The sequence below is a fragment of the Bidens hawaiensis genome, unplaced genomic scaffold (genome assembly GCF_021521415.1).
Source record: "Bidens hawaiensis isolate Kalapana, Puna unplaced genomic scaffold, B.hawaiensis_p1.1 tig00032395_1, whole genome shotgun sequence".
Lineage (NCBI taxonomy): Eukaryota > Viridiplantae > Streptophyta > Magnoliopsida > Asterales > Asteraceae > Bidens > Bidens hawaiensis.
Window position 1 is genome coordinate 1 of NW_027495512.1, and position 16,445 is coordinate 16,445.

A 16,445-nucleotide genomic window follows, 5' to 3' on the forward strand; every position below is an offset into this window, starting at 1 on the left:
TCTTAAGAATTGAAATTGATAATTTAAAATTTGAGATAAAAAATTTAAAAAAGAATAATGAATATCTTGGAGAAAGATTAACAAGAATAGAAAAAGGAAAATCCATTGACAATAGTATTGAAGAAGAAGAAAATTTCTTGTCTGTAATTGAAAGGATAACGTCACAAAAATGGCATATAAAAATTAAACTGTTAATAAACAATGATTTCACAAAAGATTTGATTGCTCTAGTTGATAGCGGAGCAGATTTGAATTGTATCCAAGAAGGTATTATACCAACAAAATATTTTCAGAAAACAACTCATAGACTTAGTTCAGCTAATGGTGAACCTTTACAAATTAATTATAAACTGTCTAAATCTTATATTTGCAATAATAAGATGTGTATAGCTAATAGCTTTATTTTAGTCAAAAACCTTACTAATCAGATTATACTTGGAACACCTTTTTTAAATCAAATTCTTCCTCTACAAAGGGTGGATAAAAATTCAATTGTTGGAACATATGAGGGGAAACAGGTAATTTTTAATTTGTTTCTGAACCAATTACAAGGTTCATAAATAATGTAAAAGAATATTTGTTACAAGCAAAAGAGAATCAAATAAACTTTCTTAAACAAGAAGTAAATTACATCACAATAGAAGAAAAGCTAAAAAATCCTAAATTACAGGAAAAAATAAATTTAGTCCAACATCAATTCTCTTTACAAATATGTAATGACCATCCTAATGCTTTTTGGGATAGAAAGAAACATATTGTTTCTCTTCCTTATGAAGAAGACTTCAAGGAAAGCCAAATACCTACGAAAGCGAGACCATGTCAAATGAATTCTGAATATTTACAATTATGCAAAAAAGAAATAAAAACCTTAATTGAGAAAAGTCTTATTAGACCCTCTAAATCTCCTTGGTCCTGCACAGCTTTTTATGTAAATAAACATTCTGAACAGGAAAGAGGAATTCCAAGGTTAGTAATAAATTATAAACCATTGAATAAAGTTTTAAAATGGATTAGATACCCTATTCCAAATAAAAAAGATTTATTGGATAGATTACATAATGCTGTAATCTTTTCAAAATTTGATTTAAAATCAGGATAGTGGCAAATCCAAATATAAGAAAAGGACAGGTATAAAACTGCTTTCACGGTTCCAATAGGACATTATGAATGGAACGTAATGCCATTTGGATTAAAAAATGCTCCTAGTGAATTTCAAAATATTATGAATGATATATTCATTCCTTATAGTGATTTTATAATCGTATATATTGATGATATCTTAGTATTTTCAACAAATATTGAAACACATTTTAAACATTTAGAAATATTTAAGAATATAATAATCAAAAATGGTTTGGTTATAAGTAGACCCAAGATGGTTTTATTTCAAACTAATATAAGGTTTTTAGGACACAATATTGAAAAAGGAAATATAATTCCTATTAACAGAAGTATAGAATTTGCTTCAAAATTTCCAGATGAAATAATTGATAAAACCCAATTACAAAGATTTTTAGGAAGCTTGAATTATATTTCTCCTTATTATCAGGGTCTAGCAGATGATACTGCTATCTTATATGATAGATTAAAAAATAATCCTCCTCCTTGGACTAAATATCATACTAAGGCAGTCCAAAAAATTAAACATCAAGTAAAAAACCTACCATGTTTAATGTTAGCTAACCCAGAATGGGAAAAAGTTGTTGAAACAGATGCCAGTGAAATAGGTTACGGTGGCATATTAAAACAAATATCTCCAATTGATAAGAAAGAATTTCTTGTTAGATTCCATTCAGGAAAATGGAATAAAAGTCAGAAGAATTACGCTACTATTGCTAAAGAAATCTTAGCCATAGTCAAATGCGTTTTGAAATTCCAAGACGATTTATATAATCAAAAATTTATTATAAAAACTGATTGTCAAGCTGCTAAATATATGTTTAATAAAGATTTTAAACATGATGTCTCCAAACAAATGTTTGCAAGATGGCAGTCTAATTTAGCACCATTTGATTTCGACATAATATATAAAAAAGGTACTGATAATAGTTTACCTGATTATTTAACAAGAGAATATCTTAACCATATTCTGCAGGAATAATGGTGTATAAGAGACCCGTGAGAATAATTATTTCATCAATAGATAGAAGAATCAATTTTTATAATCAAATGAGCACAATGCATGCTTTTCATATCCATAATTTAAACATGGATTTTTCATTATCATCTCATCAAAAACAATTTCTTTTAAATTACGAATGGCAGCAATATAACTGCTACAAGGATCGAATTGAGATTCTAAAGGAAAACAAGAAAATAATTTCTTGTGGATAACTTATATTTTATTTCAGGTATGTATCCTCGTGGAAGAGGAAATTATTTTCATTCCTCTAATAGAGGAAGAGGGAGAGCTAGTCAAAATAATAGCAGAGTAATTGCGCAAATTGGGCAACAAAGGCTAATAGCTGCTAATATCGCAAATATTGCAACCACTTCTAGTAATACTGGAAGTAATGAAAACCAGGATTCTTTATTAGAAGAATTCCTTTCATGGAAAAACTCCAGAAAAGAGGCTAATAAACCCTCATATGTGAACATTACTACAGAAGACCCAGATGATGGAGCATATAATCAGACTCCATACAAGGAGATAATTGCTCCTAGAATTTAAAGATCTTAAATATAAAGATCAACCATGGATTTTAATCCAAAAATATATGGATACAGGATCATATCCTGCAGGATCTTATAAACCCAGATTATATTATGAGACGATTCTACGATCCACAGAATCTTGTGAGATTACACATTATAATTCGGGTAATACCCAGATTTACAATTTCAGCAAAGTAATAATTAAACAGATAATATCCGTTGAGACATGGGGAACATCTCCTCTTAAAGAAAGAGAAGTTTATCACCCTGAATCTAGGGCACCATTAAAATTTAATTATTGGGATTATATAGAGGCATTTAATAAAGCCTTTTTATATGAAAATTCAAAGAAGAAGCATTCTTGGTTCTTCAAAATATGTCCACAAGTTTATAACTTGGATATTCCAAATTGGTTTAATAAATGGTGGATGTCATATGGTCCAGCTATAAAAATTCTACCTGAACCTTATAAATGATTTTTTCAGAAATGGTCTGAAGTTTCTCCAACTCTAATAGAAATGGAGTATAATAATATAAATATTGAAGGAATATCTTCATTGCATTATTTCACTCAGTTTGGAATCCCTTGGATCTGGAAGTGGTCTCCAGAAGTTGGTTATACCCAACAAAATATCCCATGTTTAAGAAGGACTTTTTATACAAAGTTCTGGAAGAAAATGAATAAAATGGATGATCAAGGTAATATTGAAGGCCAAGAAACGATAGACTTAATAAAGTCTACAATTGAAGAATATGAAGAACAAATACGTTTGAAACAACAGAAAGAGGCTCCTAGTCCATTCAGACAAATTGTCAAGAAGATTCAACTATCAAATGATCAATTATCAAAAGATGAAATTATTCAGAAGTACTTAGAAGAAGTCAAGAAGGACCTAATTAAAAACCTTCAACCAGAAAAAAGGTCTGATATGTCTATAACATCTTCAGAAAATAATGAAGCAGCTGAAGATGCTCAAAATGTTTATGAAGATGAAGAGCTTGATGAAGAACTTCTGGAAGCTGAATTAGCATCGTTAAAGGAATCCCTGACAACACAGAAAGACAAGAAAAAGATGGTCCAATAATACTGGATAAAGAAGAATCTACTTTAATAAAGCTGACTACTTTAATAAAGGAGAATCTGCTTTAATAAAGCAGGCTGCTTTACTCAATTATAGCAGACATAATTATGAAGACTTTTAAAAAATTTTCAAAAAGCAGAATTATTGTAAATTATTGTAGTTTGTTTGTATACTGAGACTCTCATTATAAAAGGAGCTCAGATTAATTCAGGAAGGGATCACTTCCTTCTCTAGTATCTATGATATCTTAGCTATTGTAAAAATTCTCTCTATTAAATAAAAAGTCTGAAGTTTGTGAAGAAAAAAAAAAAATAAAAAATTAGGTTGGTTCTATATTAAAACAGGCATAATATTAATATCGTGGTCGAATTATGGTAGCCCGTTTGTTGCCGTGTTGATTAAAGGCGTTTCTAGGGCGTGGCCTGTACTGACCGCATGTTAATACTATTAGCCAGTTGAAATATGAGTAAAGAAACCATAGTACCTAAAGTTTCATACACGATTCTTTACAAGTTTCAACAAAAATGAAAAATGGTATCAACAAAAATGGTATCAACAAAAATGACAACAAAAATGGTATCAACAAAAATTATTTTAATAATAATAATATTTTAATAAATACAATAATAATATTTTATTAACAATAATGTTTTAATAAAAACAATAATAATATTTTAATATTAATATTAATACTAATAGTTTAATAGTAATAATATAATAAAAAAAGTTAATAATAACGGTAATAGTATGGGAAACCTGGTTTAAATTTGGGAGGCCCGGCGAACTATGGTTACCGTAAAACTGTTCAGGCTCATGTAGGTGGTGTCTATATAGTAGGCATGGTGTAGTATACCGGTCGGTGCCTAGACAAATTTCAAATCGTTATCATAACGGAACCCAAATTACAATTAAATACATTTTGGTTTTTCAAAAGTCCCTATAAAGTACAAACCGTCTCTCTTGATATCACATAACAAAACTAAACCAGTCACCAAATCTCTGTTCTAACATGTACAACTACCGACTTCATACTAAATAAAGATAAAACGAAACCTGGTTCATGTCGGGTAGCCACGACGTGCCAGGCTGATCACTAGCGGCGTAACCCGACTCCTCCTCGTCCGACTCTGGAAATAAATGGTTGAACCATGACATTTACATGTACCAAAAATTGTGTTGTTGTGTTGTTGGTTAAATGAAGATGGTGAGGGTGATGTAAAAAAAAAAAAAAAGAGAAATGATGGAGAGGGAGGGGAGCTGGGCTCCAATAATATAACCCACCCAACACGCCGTATAGGGATATACGCGGCGTATTAGGGTACGATATGACAACCCAGCCTAACTTTTGCAGGCTAGGACGTCAAGTCGTACCTAATACGTCGCGTATAGCCTTATACGCGGCGTATTGGGTGAGTGTCCATAGTAGGACCCATATAAAATCTACCTTTTTTTAGTATAATAAAATATCAAAAATCTTTTTATATTCTATATACATAGATAGGAGAAAGTATTATATAATTACAGTTATAATTGTAAATTATAATTATATTATATTATATTATATTATAAGTAGATTTAATAAGCATGGTGTTGTCACAGCGCTTTTGACCGATTCACATGAGAGTTTTTTTTTAACTGGTGTTGGTGAAAAAAAATATTTAACATTTTAATATTTTTTTAAAAATAATTACCAAACTAGTGTTTTCCATTTATTTTGTATTCATATTTTAATTTTAAACCAACACATTAAAGTCTTTTTAATTTTTCTATTTAGTTTCTATATTATCTATTTTTTATTGTATTTCCTATATATTTTTATCCAATCAAAGTAGTAGCTACCTTTTTATATTATCAATCAACGTTTTCTTTTGGGTTTTTTTTACATATTTTCTCTTACTTAACACCCCTAATTACATATTTTCTTACGCCTAAACAAACAATTACATAATTTCTCTTTTCATCAAATTACTAAGTCACCCATATCCCTTACCATTAATCAATAACGGGGCATTTACGTATATCCCATTGCTAAGTTCCCTTATTACATCTTTACCCACCCTTAAAAATCAATTACATATTTCCCCTTCCTAAATCACACATATTACATATCTCCCTATTTAATTAAAATAAACTAGTTAAATAACTGTTTACCCCTAATGACATAATTAAATAAGTATTTACGTATATCCACTTCCTAAAAACATCAATTACATATCTCCTCAAGTTCAATCCAAACCGAGTCGGTGTTAAGACGAACATATCAAACACTAATAAACCAATTAGCATTGAACTTTTTAATCAATGGTCAATATAAAAAAGTTTTGTATTTAAATTTTTTTACTAACAAAAACAATTCAAGTATAATCAAAAAGTGTACATGAGTGTCTCAGCAAGAAACTGAAGCTGCTACTATGTCACAAACAAAAAATATTAAAACAATTTATACAACACCCTTGTTAGCCGTAAAGTCTTCTTCCTCAGCTTTTCTTATTACTTTCTTCTTCAAGCTCTTGTTTTTTTCTTTTTCATTTCTTTTCCTTATGCAGTAGTATACGCATGAGGTAAGCTTTTTTAACATTTTCACCACCACCACCACAGATAACCCATCTCCATCATTTTGCTCAATCCCATCTCCGACGACCAGCATTACAGTCATGTAACCATCTCCGATGTTCATCTGTGGGGTAGGGAAATTGGCGTCTTTGGTGAGGTCGGGTAGAGGGAGACGGCATGATTCAGAGGGAAAAAGTGGTGGTAGTCATTTATGGCGGTGATGAGATGGCCGGTAGCTTGCCGGAAAAATCGAGCTTGCCGGAAGTAGGTTGGAGAAGATGATTTGATTGTGTGGGTTTAACTTTATAATTATTAATATGACTTTGTTTTTTAATTAATTTATTAATGATAAGAGATACGAGTAACTTGGTAATTTGATACGAAAAAGACAAATATGTAACTGTTTGTTTAGTTGTGGAAAAATACGTGATTATGGGGTTAAACAAATAGAAATATGTGAAAATTCCAATAACTTGTGGGTAACCTGTTAGCTGTCTTTTCCATGTGGCCCCAAGAAGAAAAGGCACCACACGTAATCATATATCCCCACTTGTTATTTATCAAAGACTTTGTGTCAACTATTATTTTTCTATGTATATATGGAGACACTATTTACTTTATTATTCTTGAACAACATGAAGATTCCTTGTGAACTTTCGTTTGCATATAAATTATTAAGTTATTAAAATTTTATAAAATGCAGATATTTAAATCCTAGCCGCCTTTATTGATAGGAGGATCCTTCATCTACATTGGCATTGAAGTATTTTGGATAATAAAACTCTTAAACGATCAAGAGTACTTTCTTTGGCTCTTCTTCGGCAGTATAATCAAGAAATGGTCTCTGTATTAGCAATCAGTGATGAAGGGAAATTGGAATCATTAGCAACGGAATATGCGTTTCATCGATTTTCCCTTGAAGAGATTCAGTTAGCTACTCAAAACTTTGATGAAGATTTGGTCGTTGGAAAGGGAGGTTTTGGGAAGGTATACAAAGGTCATATTATTGGTGGTAGAGATACTACTCCACGTCTTGTGGCCATTAAACGGCTGGGTTCGCATTCTGGACAAGGGGCAGCTGAGTTCATGACTGAAATTGAAATGCTTAGCAAGGTGCGACACTGTAACCTGGTGTCTTTAATTGGTTATTGTTCCGAAAACAATGAGATGATACTAGTTTATGAGTACATGCCCAATGGGACTATTGAGCATCATTTGCACAAAGCTGATGCTCCTTTATCTTGGATGCATCGGCTAAAGATAAGCATAGGCTCTGCACGAGGATTAGACTACCTTCACACTGGTGTGGGTACCCGAGAAGGAATCATACATCGAGATGTGAAAAGCTCAAATATTCTACTTGATGAGAATTTGGAAGCAAAGATCGCAGATCTTGGGCTATCAAAAATTATAGATCAACAATTTTCAGTTGTGAGTACCCGACTTAAATTCACATTTGGGTATGTAGATCCAGAGTATTTAAACACAGGGCACTTGACCAAGAAGTCTGATGTTTATTCCTTTGGGGTTGTATTGTTTGAGTTGTTATCTGGGAGGCGTGCAGTTGATAAAAGGTTTAGAGAGGAGGAGTGGAATTTGGCAAATTGGGCTAAAAAGTGTGTCAAAGAACGGCGGTTAGATCAGGTTGTTGATTCCAATATTATAGCACAAATTTCTCCCAAATGTTTGAAGGAGTTTGTCCAGATTGCAGATAGATGTTTAAATAGCTCCAGAAAAAAACGCCCCACAATGGCTGCTGTTGTGGTTGCTCTTCAGCAATTAATGGAATTACAGGAGCAATTTAACAGTTCTGCCCAGGCTTCAAGTTCAACGGGTTTCACCTATATGCAGAATCTACTTTTTGGGTCTAGACAAAACTCTGGTATAGCCAAATTCCTCTATAGTGACGTGTCATATATTTGATTAAGTTTATTTGCGTATGCTATTTAATAAGCGGTATCTTATAAGTTTTCATTTTTAGCATTAGTAGAGCAATGAAATACGAAAGTCATTTATATTAACAAACATTAGAAGAACTATATTATTTTTGTCATATTGTTAAAAGACTTGCAATCAGCCATTGGAATCAATTCAAGATTTTAGAGCATTCTAATTCTCATGTTTTTCGGTTGTTACATCTTGAATATGATTTATTTTCTTGTTTTTCCTATGTTATTAAGGTGGGCCTGACACACAGTCATCTACGCGTATGGAGCATTCTTTTAGAATATTTTCATATAGAGATATCAAACGTGCCACTAGGAATTTCGGTAGTCACATGTTGTTGGGCCACGGAATTCATGGAGAGGTATTTAGAGGTTGGCTTAATAAGAAGACCTATTCCCCTTCAATGTCTGACAGTGGATTGATCATTGCAGTTAAGAGACTCTTTACATACAAGTTTAACCCTCATATGGTAAAGGAGGTAAATCATTACTCCCTCAAAAAAAATGATAGAATGCATCTTTTGATTGTTTGACACTGTTATCTATTTTCTTAAAGTGATATAACTTTTCTGAAAAGATTTGGTACTCAAACACTAAACTTGTTTCCTTTTCGTCTTGCCTTTTCTCTTTCTGCAAAGGTAGTACAATTTTTTGATTTCCATGGTCACAAGTTACTTCATCTTCACAGATACAGCAGAAGATGAAAAGTTTGGAAGAGTTTAATAATCCCAATGTTGTTAAGATCTTAGGGTATTGCGCAGAAGAAGATTCGATACTGATTATTTACGAGTTTATGCACCAAGGAACACTAATTGATTATCTATTCAGTGGTAAGCGCCATTTATTTATACTTAGCAAGTAGCAGAAACATAGCAGCATATGAGTTCTTGAGATAAAAGAAGTTGTCTTGCAGATGAAAGAAGAACAGAGCGACACCTATTTATTTCGAGGGTTAAGATTGCAATAGGAGTTGCTAGAGGTCTTGTTTTCCTGCAAACACAGCCTGAACTTGCGGATTGCTCATTGCAGATGCACAATATATTGTTGGATGAGGTATTTGTGCTTTATAAGATTAAGTCTAATAAAGTTCCTTCAACATGCCTTAACCCAATCTAGCGTGGGTAGGCATGCAAATGTTGAAGGAACTTCATTAGTGTTTTAACCCAAACTTGTCCGGATAGGCTATTAATCAAACATAAATAGGTGAGGGTGAGCTACTAGGATTGTGAGACATGATAGAATGATATCACTCCATCTCCATGCATAATTTATTTATACACTACTCATCCAGATCTTTAAAAACCATTTGGTGTGGTCTCAGTTTTGGCAGTTTGGGTCTAAATTACTTGCTTTTTTTGTTGGCATATATATAAGTAAGTCCATATGTTAAAAGATAAAGAAAAAATCCTTCTACTGATCCTAGAAAACATAAATTTGGAATATCTTTTTAAGAAACGAAAGAAACCGTAAATTGGTATTGTATGTTTAAAACAAATTAAAAAAAAAAGAAATGTTCGGTTAAGGAGGGCCAAGTGCACATCCCTAACCGAATATTCGAACCGGTTCAACAAGATTAACTACCATGACTTTTTCCTTCTTTGGACATGCCAGTAACAATTTTTCTATTTCTCTTAACTAAAATCCCAGGAATTTAACGCAAAGATTTCGGATTTTGATGTGGCAATGTTGGTACCGAGTAGTGATGCTCCCTTGTATCTCCAACCAAATTCATCGTGTGAGTTAACTTTAATTCGCTTCCTGCTGTTTTCGTTTCCATGATTTTCGATATAGATCTTACAGTATATAAGAGTTTCAGATGATTTGAAGGTGAAGAATGGTGTCTTTGGTTTTGGAGTGCTATTGATGGAGCTACTAACTGGGAATCCAGTTGCTAGTGAAAGTGATCTGACAGCAACGAGGCATTGTTTACCAGGAGAACATGGGTTCGTTTCATTGCCAAGCATTTATGGTGCATTGGACTGCAGAATAAGATTAAACTTCCTGCAAACAAAACCAGCAGTCCAATTAGCTTTACTTGCTCAAAAATGTGTTGCGGATAAATACTATCTGCGCCCAACCCTTGAATCAGTCTTGGAGGAACTAGAAGAAATCTATGTTGTTATGTTAAATATTGAAAATAGTGGTAACTAGAGGCGTGATCGCTTAAGCATTAATATTCATTGTAGAAATACCTTTTAAAAGCATTCTTTTGTCTTTTGAAACTTGAATAATCTTTGCTAGATACAGATGTAGATATTGTTTGTGTTGTTTATATTTTTGAGGTACATGGATGTGAATTAAGCTAACCCCGTTCACTGATGCCAAATCCGATGATACCTTGATCAATAGAACCGTTTGAAAACTTAAAATCCTTGTACCAGCCTCCAAATTAAGTCATTTGCCTTAAGATTTTCCATGTAATGACTAATCAAACTAACATAATACGTGATATGTTCTCGCGTTGCTGCAAGGCACATCAAGCTCCCAACGTATAAAAAAAACGAGTCCATAGTTGTTTCGGGTGAGGGCTTGGTTGTAAACCAAAATCCATATGGATTGATGAAGGGGACATATCTATCATGTTGAACTAATTAATAGTTAATTCTTTGGCATAGGTATAGCATTTCCTATTTGTTTCATTAATACATATCATCATTCATTATATGTGCATGACTATACCATTTACCAATTTCACCAAATTGACTTGTATCATTTCTAATAATAATTTTAAGGTCGAAACTATTCTTATAAGTGTGATTGATTAATTGAAACCACTATATGTTATCGGTTAAGTAATTCATGATGTAGGTCCCAACGTGGGTGGATCTAACAACGTGTCTTGGATCAACCAAACTTAGTGCTAGCGGAAATCACACTAAGTCACCTAAGAGGTCTCGAATCTTGAGAGTTATTTCGGGTAGAGAGAGAGAGAGAGAGAGAAAGAGCTAGAGAGAAACTAAGTATGTGAGAGTTTGAGTTTTGGCTAAAAGTTGTTTCTCTCATGCCATGCTTCCTATTTATAGGAAGCATGCATGAGAAATATGTCATATCAAATGCCCAATGGGCTTGTTTACATGGTTTCCCTTGGGCCTAAATACATATAACAAAAACATCACAAGCCCAAATACATACAAATCCAATATAAAAGACTAATATAACAAAATGGGACCTAACAATCTCCCTCTAGTCTTTAATATTGGAAACCGTCGGTGTTGTATTCCAGATATTCGTCCTCGGTCAGTGGAAGTTCAACAAGTGTTTTGACAATCTTGTTGAAGGCTTCAACTATCCGGTCAGTGTTTTGACGACCCAGATCCTCGACGGTCCCTAGAGGTGAGTTGTAGAGCTTCTTCACATCTTCAATGTGCAGACCCATAAGCTCGTGCTCGTCAAACACACGAATTTCGTGCATGTTCTTGCAGTGGATGATGGCTTCACCTGTCTTGTTATCAAATTCCCAGCCAATGAAGTCTCGAAGAGTGTTAGGAAGATAGGGCTCACCATGATAGATAACGTGACAGTCTTTTGGTGCCCTGTATCTCCACATGATTCGTGGCTCTCTGGTGGCTGGGTCTATCTCCCGTGGGTTCTTGTACTTGCGACCCTTATTAACCTCAAAGTCCTTGTAGTCCACCTTTGATTGATGATGTAGATAAGTGGTGACCCAACCTTCCAAAGTATTATCATACTCACCACGGCCTAGAGCTTTTCTGAGATAATTGATGTGAAGCTCTGGTAACAACTTTAGCTCGTGGTGGTTGAGATAGATCAGATCTCCGCTATATCTTCTGATGGCCCAACAACTATTATCCTTATCGTACTTCGCGTAGACAATCAGCGAATCATCATGATAAGGGTAGTTGAGCGAGCGGGCACATGCACGACTTGACACAATATGGGTCTTTCTCTTCTTCTTTGGTGTTTCGTGTGTCAAGCCTGCGGTTGAGTTGGAGACTGGATCAGTTGCAGGAGCCTCTGAAGCTTGAACTGGTGGTGTATCTGGATTTGGCAAGTAGTTGATGTAGTCGTCTTCTACTGCCTCCTCTGTTCTTTGTACATTGAAAGGTTCCAGGCTCTTTCCAGCTTCAATAAATGCATCCATAATACCTGCAATGTTACATGCAGGAAACAACTCTTTATATATATCGTCAATTCTTGAGTCGTCTTCCCTGACTTTGCTAGCAGAGTCGTGTGCAGCAAGGTCTTGAATATGTTCCTGAGTGTGTGGAGGTGATTGAGTGTTACCTCCACCTCCACCTCCTGCCGCACTGGTTCCAGCATCTCCACCGTCTCCACCTGCACCATCATCATCATCTTCATCAAAACTGTCGTGAACGTTGTCGTCCACATCATCGTCGTCCTCATCATCATCATCACTGTCTTCATCATCACTTTCTTCTCCTTCTTCATCACCACCAACTTGGACCTGAGGTTGTGCTTGTTGTTCAGGACCCAAGCTGGTACCCACACCACTTCCGGTTGGCCAACCTGTTGTACAATACGACGAACAGTTGCCTCGCCCTCCGAATCCACAACCTGAGCTCCTCGCAAGGACACACTTGGACCCGCGGTAGGTTGTGTTCCACCAATCCTAGAAGTCTCACCAGACCTTCTCCAACTTCTGAACACATCATCAAGTCTGTCCTCTAGCCCATGAAATTCGTCGTTATGCATACCCATAAGATCGGAGGCGGCTTGATGCTTGCTCACAAACTTCTCATTTGTATTTAATTGAAGTTCATTCAGGCGGTCGTGCTCCTTGATCTTTGTGTTGATGGCCTTTATCTTGGTTCTGAATTGATTGTTTTTTGCCATAAGTGTATCGAGAGAGGCAGAGGAGGCTAGCTGACCTTCAAGCAATGAGACTCTGGAGTTTGCGGCTTCCTTTTCAACATCCCATTTGGTTGTGGAATCCTCGATCATCGTTTTCAAACTTTCCTCAAGAGCATTAGCAGTTGGTAAGCTCTTCTCCAGTGTCTCCACCCTATCAGACACCTTTTTGTATTCAGCTTGTTGATTTGCATTTTTCAGAGCTTCAGTGGTGAGCAGTTGTTGTTGATTCTGAATACGGTCTTGGAGATTGTTGATCTGCAATCTTTGACTTTCAATTAGAGCATCATTTAGCTCTTTCTGTTCCTCCAAGACCTGAACACGTGACACTAACTTTGCATGTGTAACCGCGTCTTCATGCTCTTTCTTCTTTTGATTCTTTATATACTCTAGCAGCACCAACTCACGCTCAGCCTTTTTATCGTTCGATTCCTCCAGGGCGATGATCCTATCGAGGATAGGATCAGCATAGCATACACTGGAGGCGTCGAAGACTTCCCCTTGGTGATGGTTTTGGTGAGAATATTATGGATGGTGGAGTAATGGACATAGTGGGTGGTGAGGTGATTTGGAAAGGTACGGTAATGGATTGGGTAGGTATTGGTGAGGTTGTGGAGGTAGGTGGTGTTGAGATGATTGGTTTTGAGAGAAGAGGTGTGTATGGTATGGGTTCTAAGTTTGATGGTTTTGGTTGTCTTGTTGGTGGTGAGGTAATGACAGTTTGGCTCCATAGGCTTGTGGTTTGGATTGGTGAGCTAAAGATGGATGATGTGAATATTGCGTTGAATGTGGGTTCAGTGGTAGGTTGTGTGAGTGGTGTTGTGGTTTGGGATGGCTCGGGCTCGGTTTGGGTTAGTTCTAGTTGTGGGGGTGGTGTGGATTCTAAGGGTTTGGTTTGGATAGGTTGTTCGGGTGGAGTTGTTGGTTGTGGTTGTGATTGAGGTGGTGATGTAGGTAATTTTGGGAGGAAGGTTGAAATGGGTTGGTCGTGTGGTGAGGGTTCGGGTGAGGAGTCGGGTGAGTCATAGAGCATGGTTTTGGTTGGCTTGGCCTTAGATTTCTTTCTGGTTTTGGGTTTCTTATAGGCAGGAATTTGGATTTTGGCTACATCTAGGTCTTTAAGGATTTTGGCTAGGGTTTTTGGTGAGGCAATATGTGGGTCAGGGGTGGAGGAAGACTTACCTTTTGAGGAGAGCTTGACGACGAGGTTGGATGACTTATTGGAGTCTCCAAGTCTCTTGATACGCTTGAGGGTCGGCTGCTCCTCTTCCTCCTCTTCTTCAACTTCAACCTCCTTGACTTTGCCAGAAAAACCGCCAACAGAAGGCTTGTCGGTAGCCCGCTTTAAATCATGTTTGGCCTTAGTTCTATCCTCTGGTGCTTCCTCAGACGAATCACCTTGTTCTGCCTCAACTTCTAGTTCAGATGAAACCAGCTCACCACTCTCAACATCAGCCTCGTTCCCAGCAGACTCTGTTTCCTCAAATAAACCAAATTTAGGACCCGAACTTGGTCCCTCATACTGATGGCCTTTGCCCTTCGTGCTCAACAACACACCAAATATCGATAGCTTGATTTCGTTTACATGATACGGCTCTGGTAGTGACTTCTTGTCTTTGGCTTTCTTGGAAGGTGGCTTGGGAACATCGGGAATCATATCATCTAGAAGCATCTGTACAAATCTTGGGTACATAAGCCTGTAGACTCATTCTTGCCGTTGGCCATCATGCACAAAAATAACCTCCGAGAGTAGTTGAACTTCTCTCGAGTTGTCAACGCAAACATAATCCGTACCCAGTCGATCCTCATACTGTCAAAACCACCACGGATATCTGCAAAGCAGTGAAGCACTATATGGAAAAGAAATCTCCAGTATGGCCGCAGATGCTTCTTCTCTAGGCTCTTCCAATCAATATCATACCCCATCTGAGTCACAAACTCACTCAAACTGGCTCTATCTCCCTTCTCATTCTTTTAATCAGACTCGTCATTGATCTTTAATGCTCGTCTAATATCTCCTTCTATGATAGTCAACTCCTTTCCATCAACTTTGGTAGTAAATGACAGAGCATCAGCAACTTTTGCAAAAGCCCAGAAATCCAAAACCCATTTGGAGTAAATTGCGAGGTTGGCAGTGATGGCATGTGCAAGGGGTGATTGTTTTAGCCCCTTGACCATGGAAGTAAATACTTTATCTGCTTTAGCCTTCGGTTCCTCGAGAGCACAATATATATTATGACCCTGAAATCGAACCTTAAGATCATGAGAATCATTAATTGACTTAAACAAAAACAAGATAAGTTGTAAACAAATGTCTTAACATACACAAATTACTTGACTTAATTAATTTCATAAAGTTAATTAATTATACACAATTAAGTTACTATAAGTTATAAGTTGATTTATGTACATTAAAAAGTTAATTAGTCCAATATATACAGTCTTTATATGTCCAAAACAGTCCAAGAGTCCATTCAATCCATTAGTCTAAAACCAGTCTAGTAGCATCAGTTACAAACTCCTGAAAATTGTGCTAAGTATGAGTTTTTCGCATGTGCATTTATTTCGCTTCGCATGAGGTCATGCGAAGCGAAACAGAAACCCCATTCGCTTTGCATGAGCCCAAGTGAAGCGAAACAGAAATTTCATTAGCTTCGCATGATCTCAAGCGAAGCGAAACAGAAAACTTCATTCGCTTCGCATTAGCCCAAGCGAAGCGAAACATAAAACTTCATTCGCTTCGCATGCTTCATGCGAAGCTAAAAAGCCTCTCCATGCGAAAAATTGACTTAGCCATTTTTTGATCCCCTTTTCTTTCCACATGGTCGTCTAGACCCGAATTAGGTTTCTAGAGATTTTGAAGCAAAACCCCTTTGGCTAACATGGTCAATTGGACCTTTAAAACTTTGAACAAAACCTAGATCTACAAACTTTGCAAAAGAAACCTAAGACTAGAAATTAATGATGATAAACATAAACTAAAGCTTATTCGAAGGTCCTAAGCAAGATAAACAACACAGATCTGAAGATCTGTTCTTAGATCTAGCCGACGGTTCGTTTGAACCGCCGTCTCGATCCACGAGAACCCAGAAACAAAGATGAATGGACGATCCATGGTGTTGTGATCTTATACTGAGTGTGACAGATCTGGATTCATGATCAGAGTATGATAAATAGGGCCGGATCTTTGAAGAAGGAAAGGTTAGGGTTTGAAGGAGGTAGTAAGATAGAGAGAGAGTGAGAGTGAAAGAAGAAAAGTTAGGTGAATAGTTAAAGATATTTTGGAAGTCCCCTTTATATAGGGTCAGCCTATCTTGCGATAGGGTCAAAACATCGCTAGTATTCACCGAAAATTCACTCTCAGTCCTCGGTCTTTAAA

The 16,445-nt window shown here is 35.9% G+C and overlaps 1 protein-coding gene across 1 annotated transcript; it reads left to right on the plus strand.

Moving 5' to 3' along the window:
- The first annotated feature begins 7,121 nt into the window (after positions 1–7,121).
- On the plus strand, positions 7,122–10,387 carry LOC143583411 (putative serine/threonine-protein kinase PBL22). The gene is made up of 6 exons (XM_077065723.1): positions 7,122–8,124; positions 8,471–8,715; positions 8,925–9,066; positions 9,150–9,289; positions 9,884–9,971; positions 10,053–10,387. The coding sequence occupies exons 1-6, from the start codon at positions 7,128–7,130 to the stop codon at positions 10,385–10,387; spliced, it is 1,947 nt and encodes a 648-aa protein (XP_076921838.1). The 5' UTR covers positions 7,122–7,127.
- Positions 10,388–16,445: the final 6,058 nt, after the last annotated feature.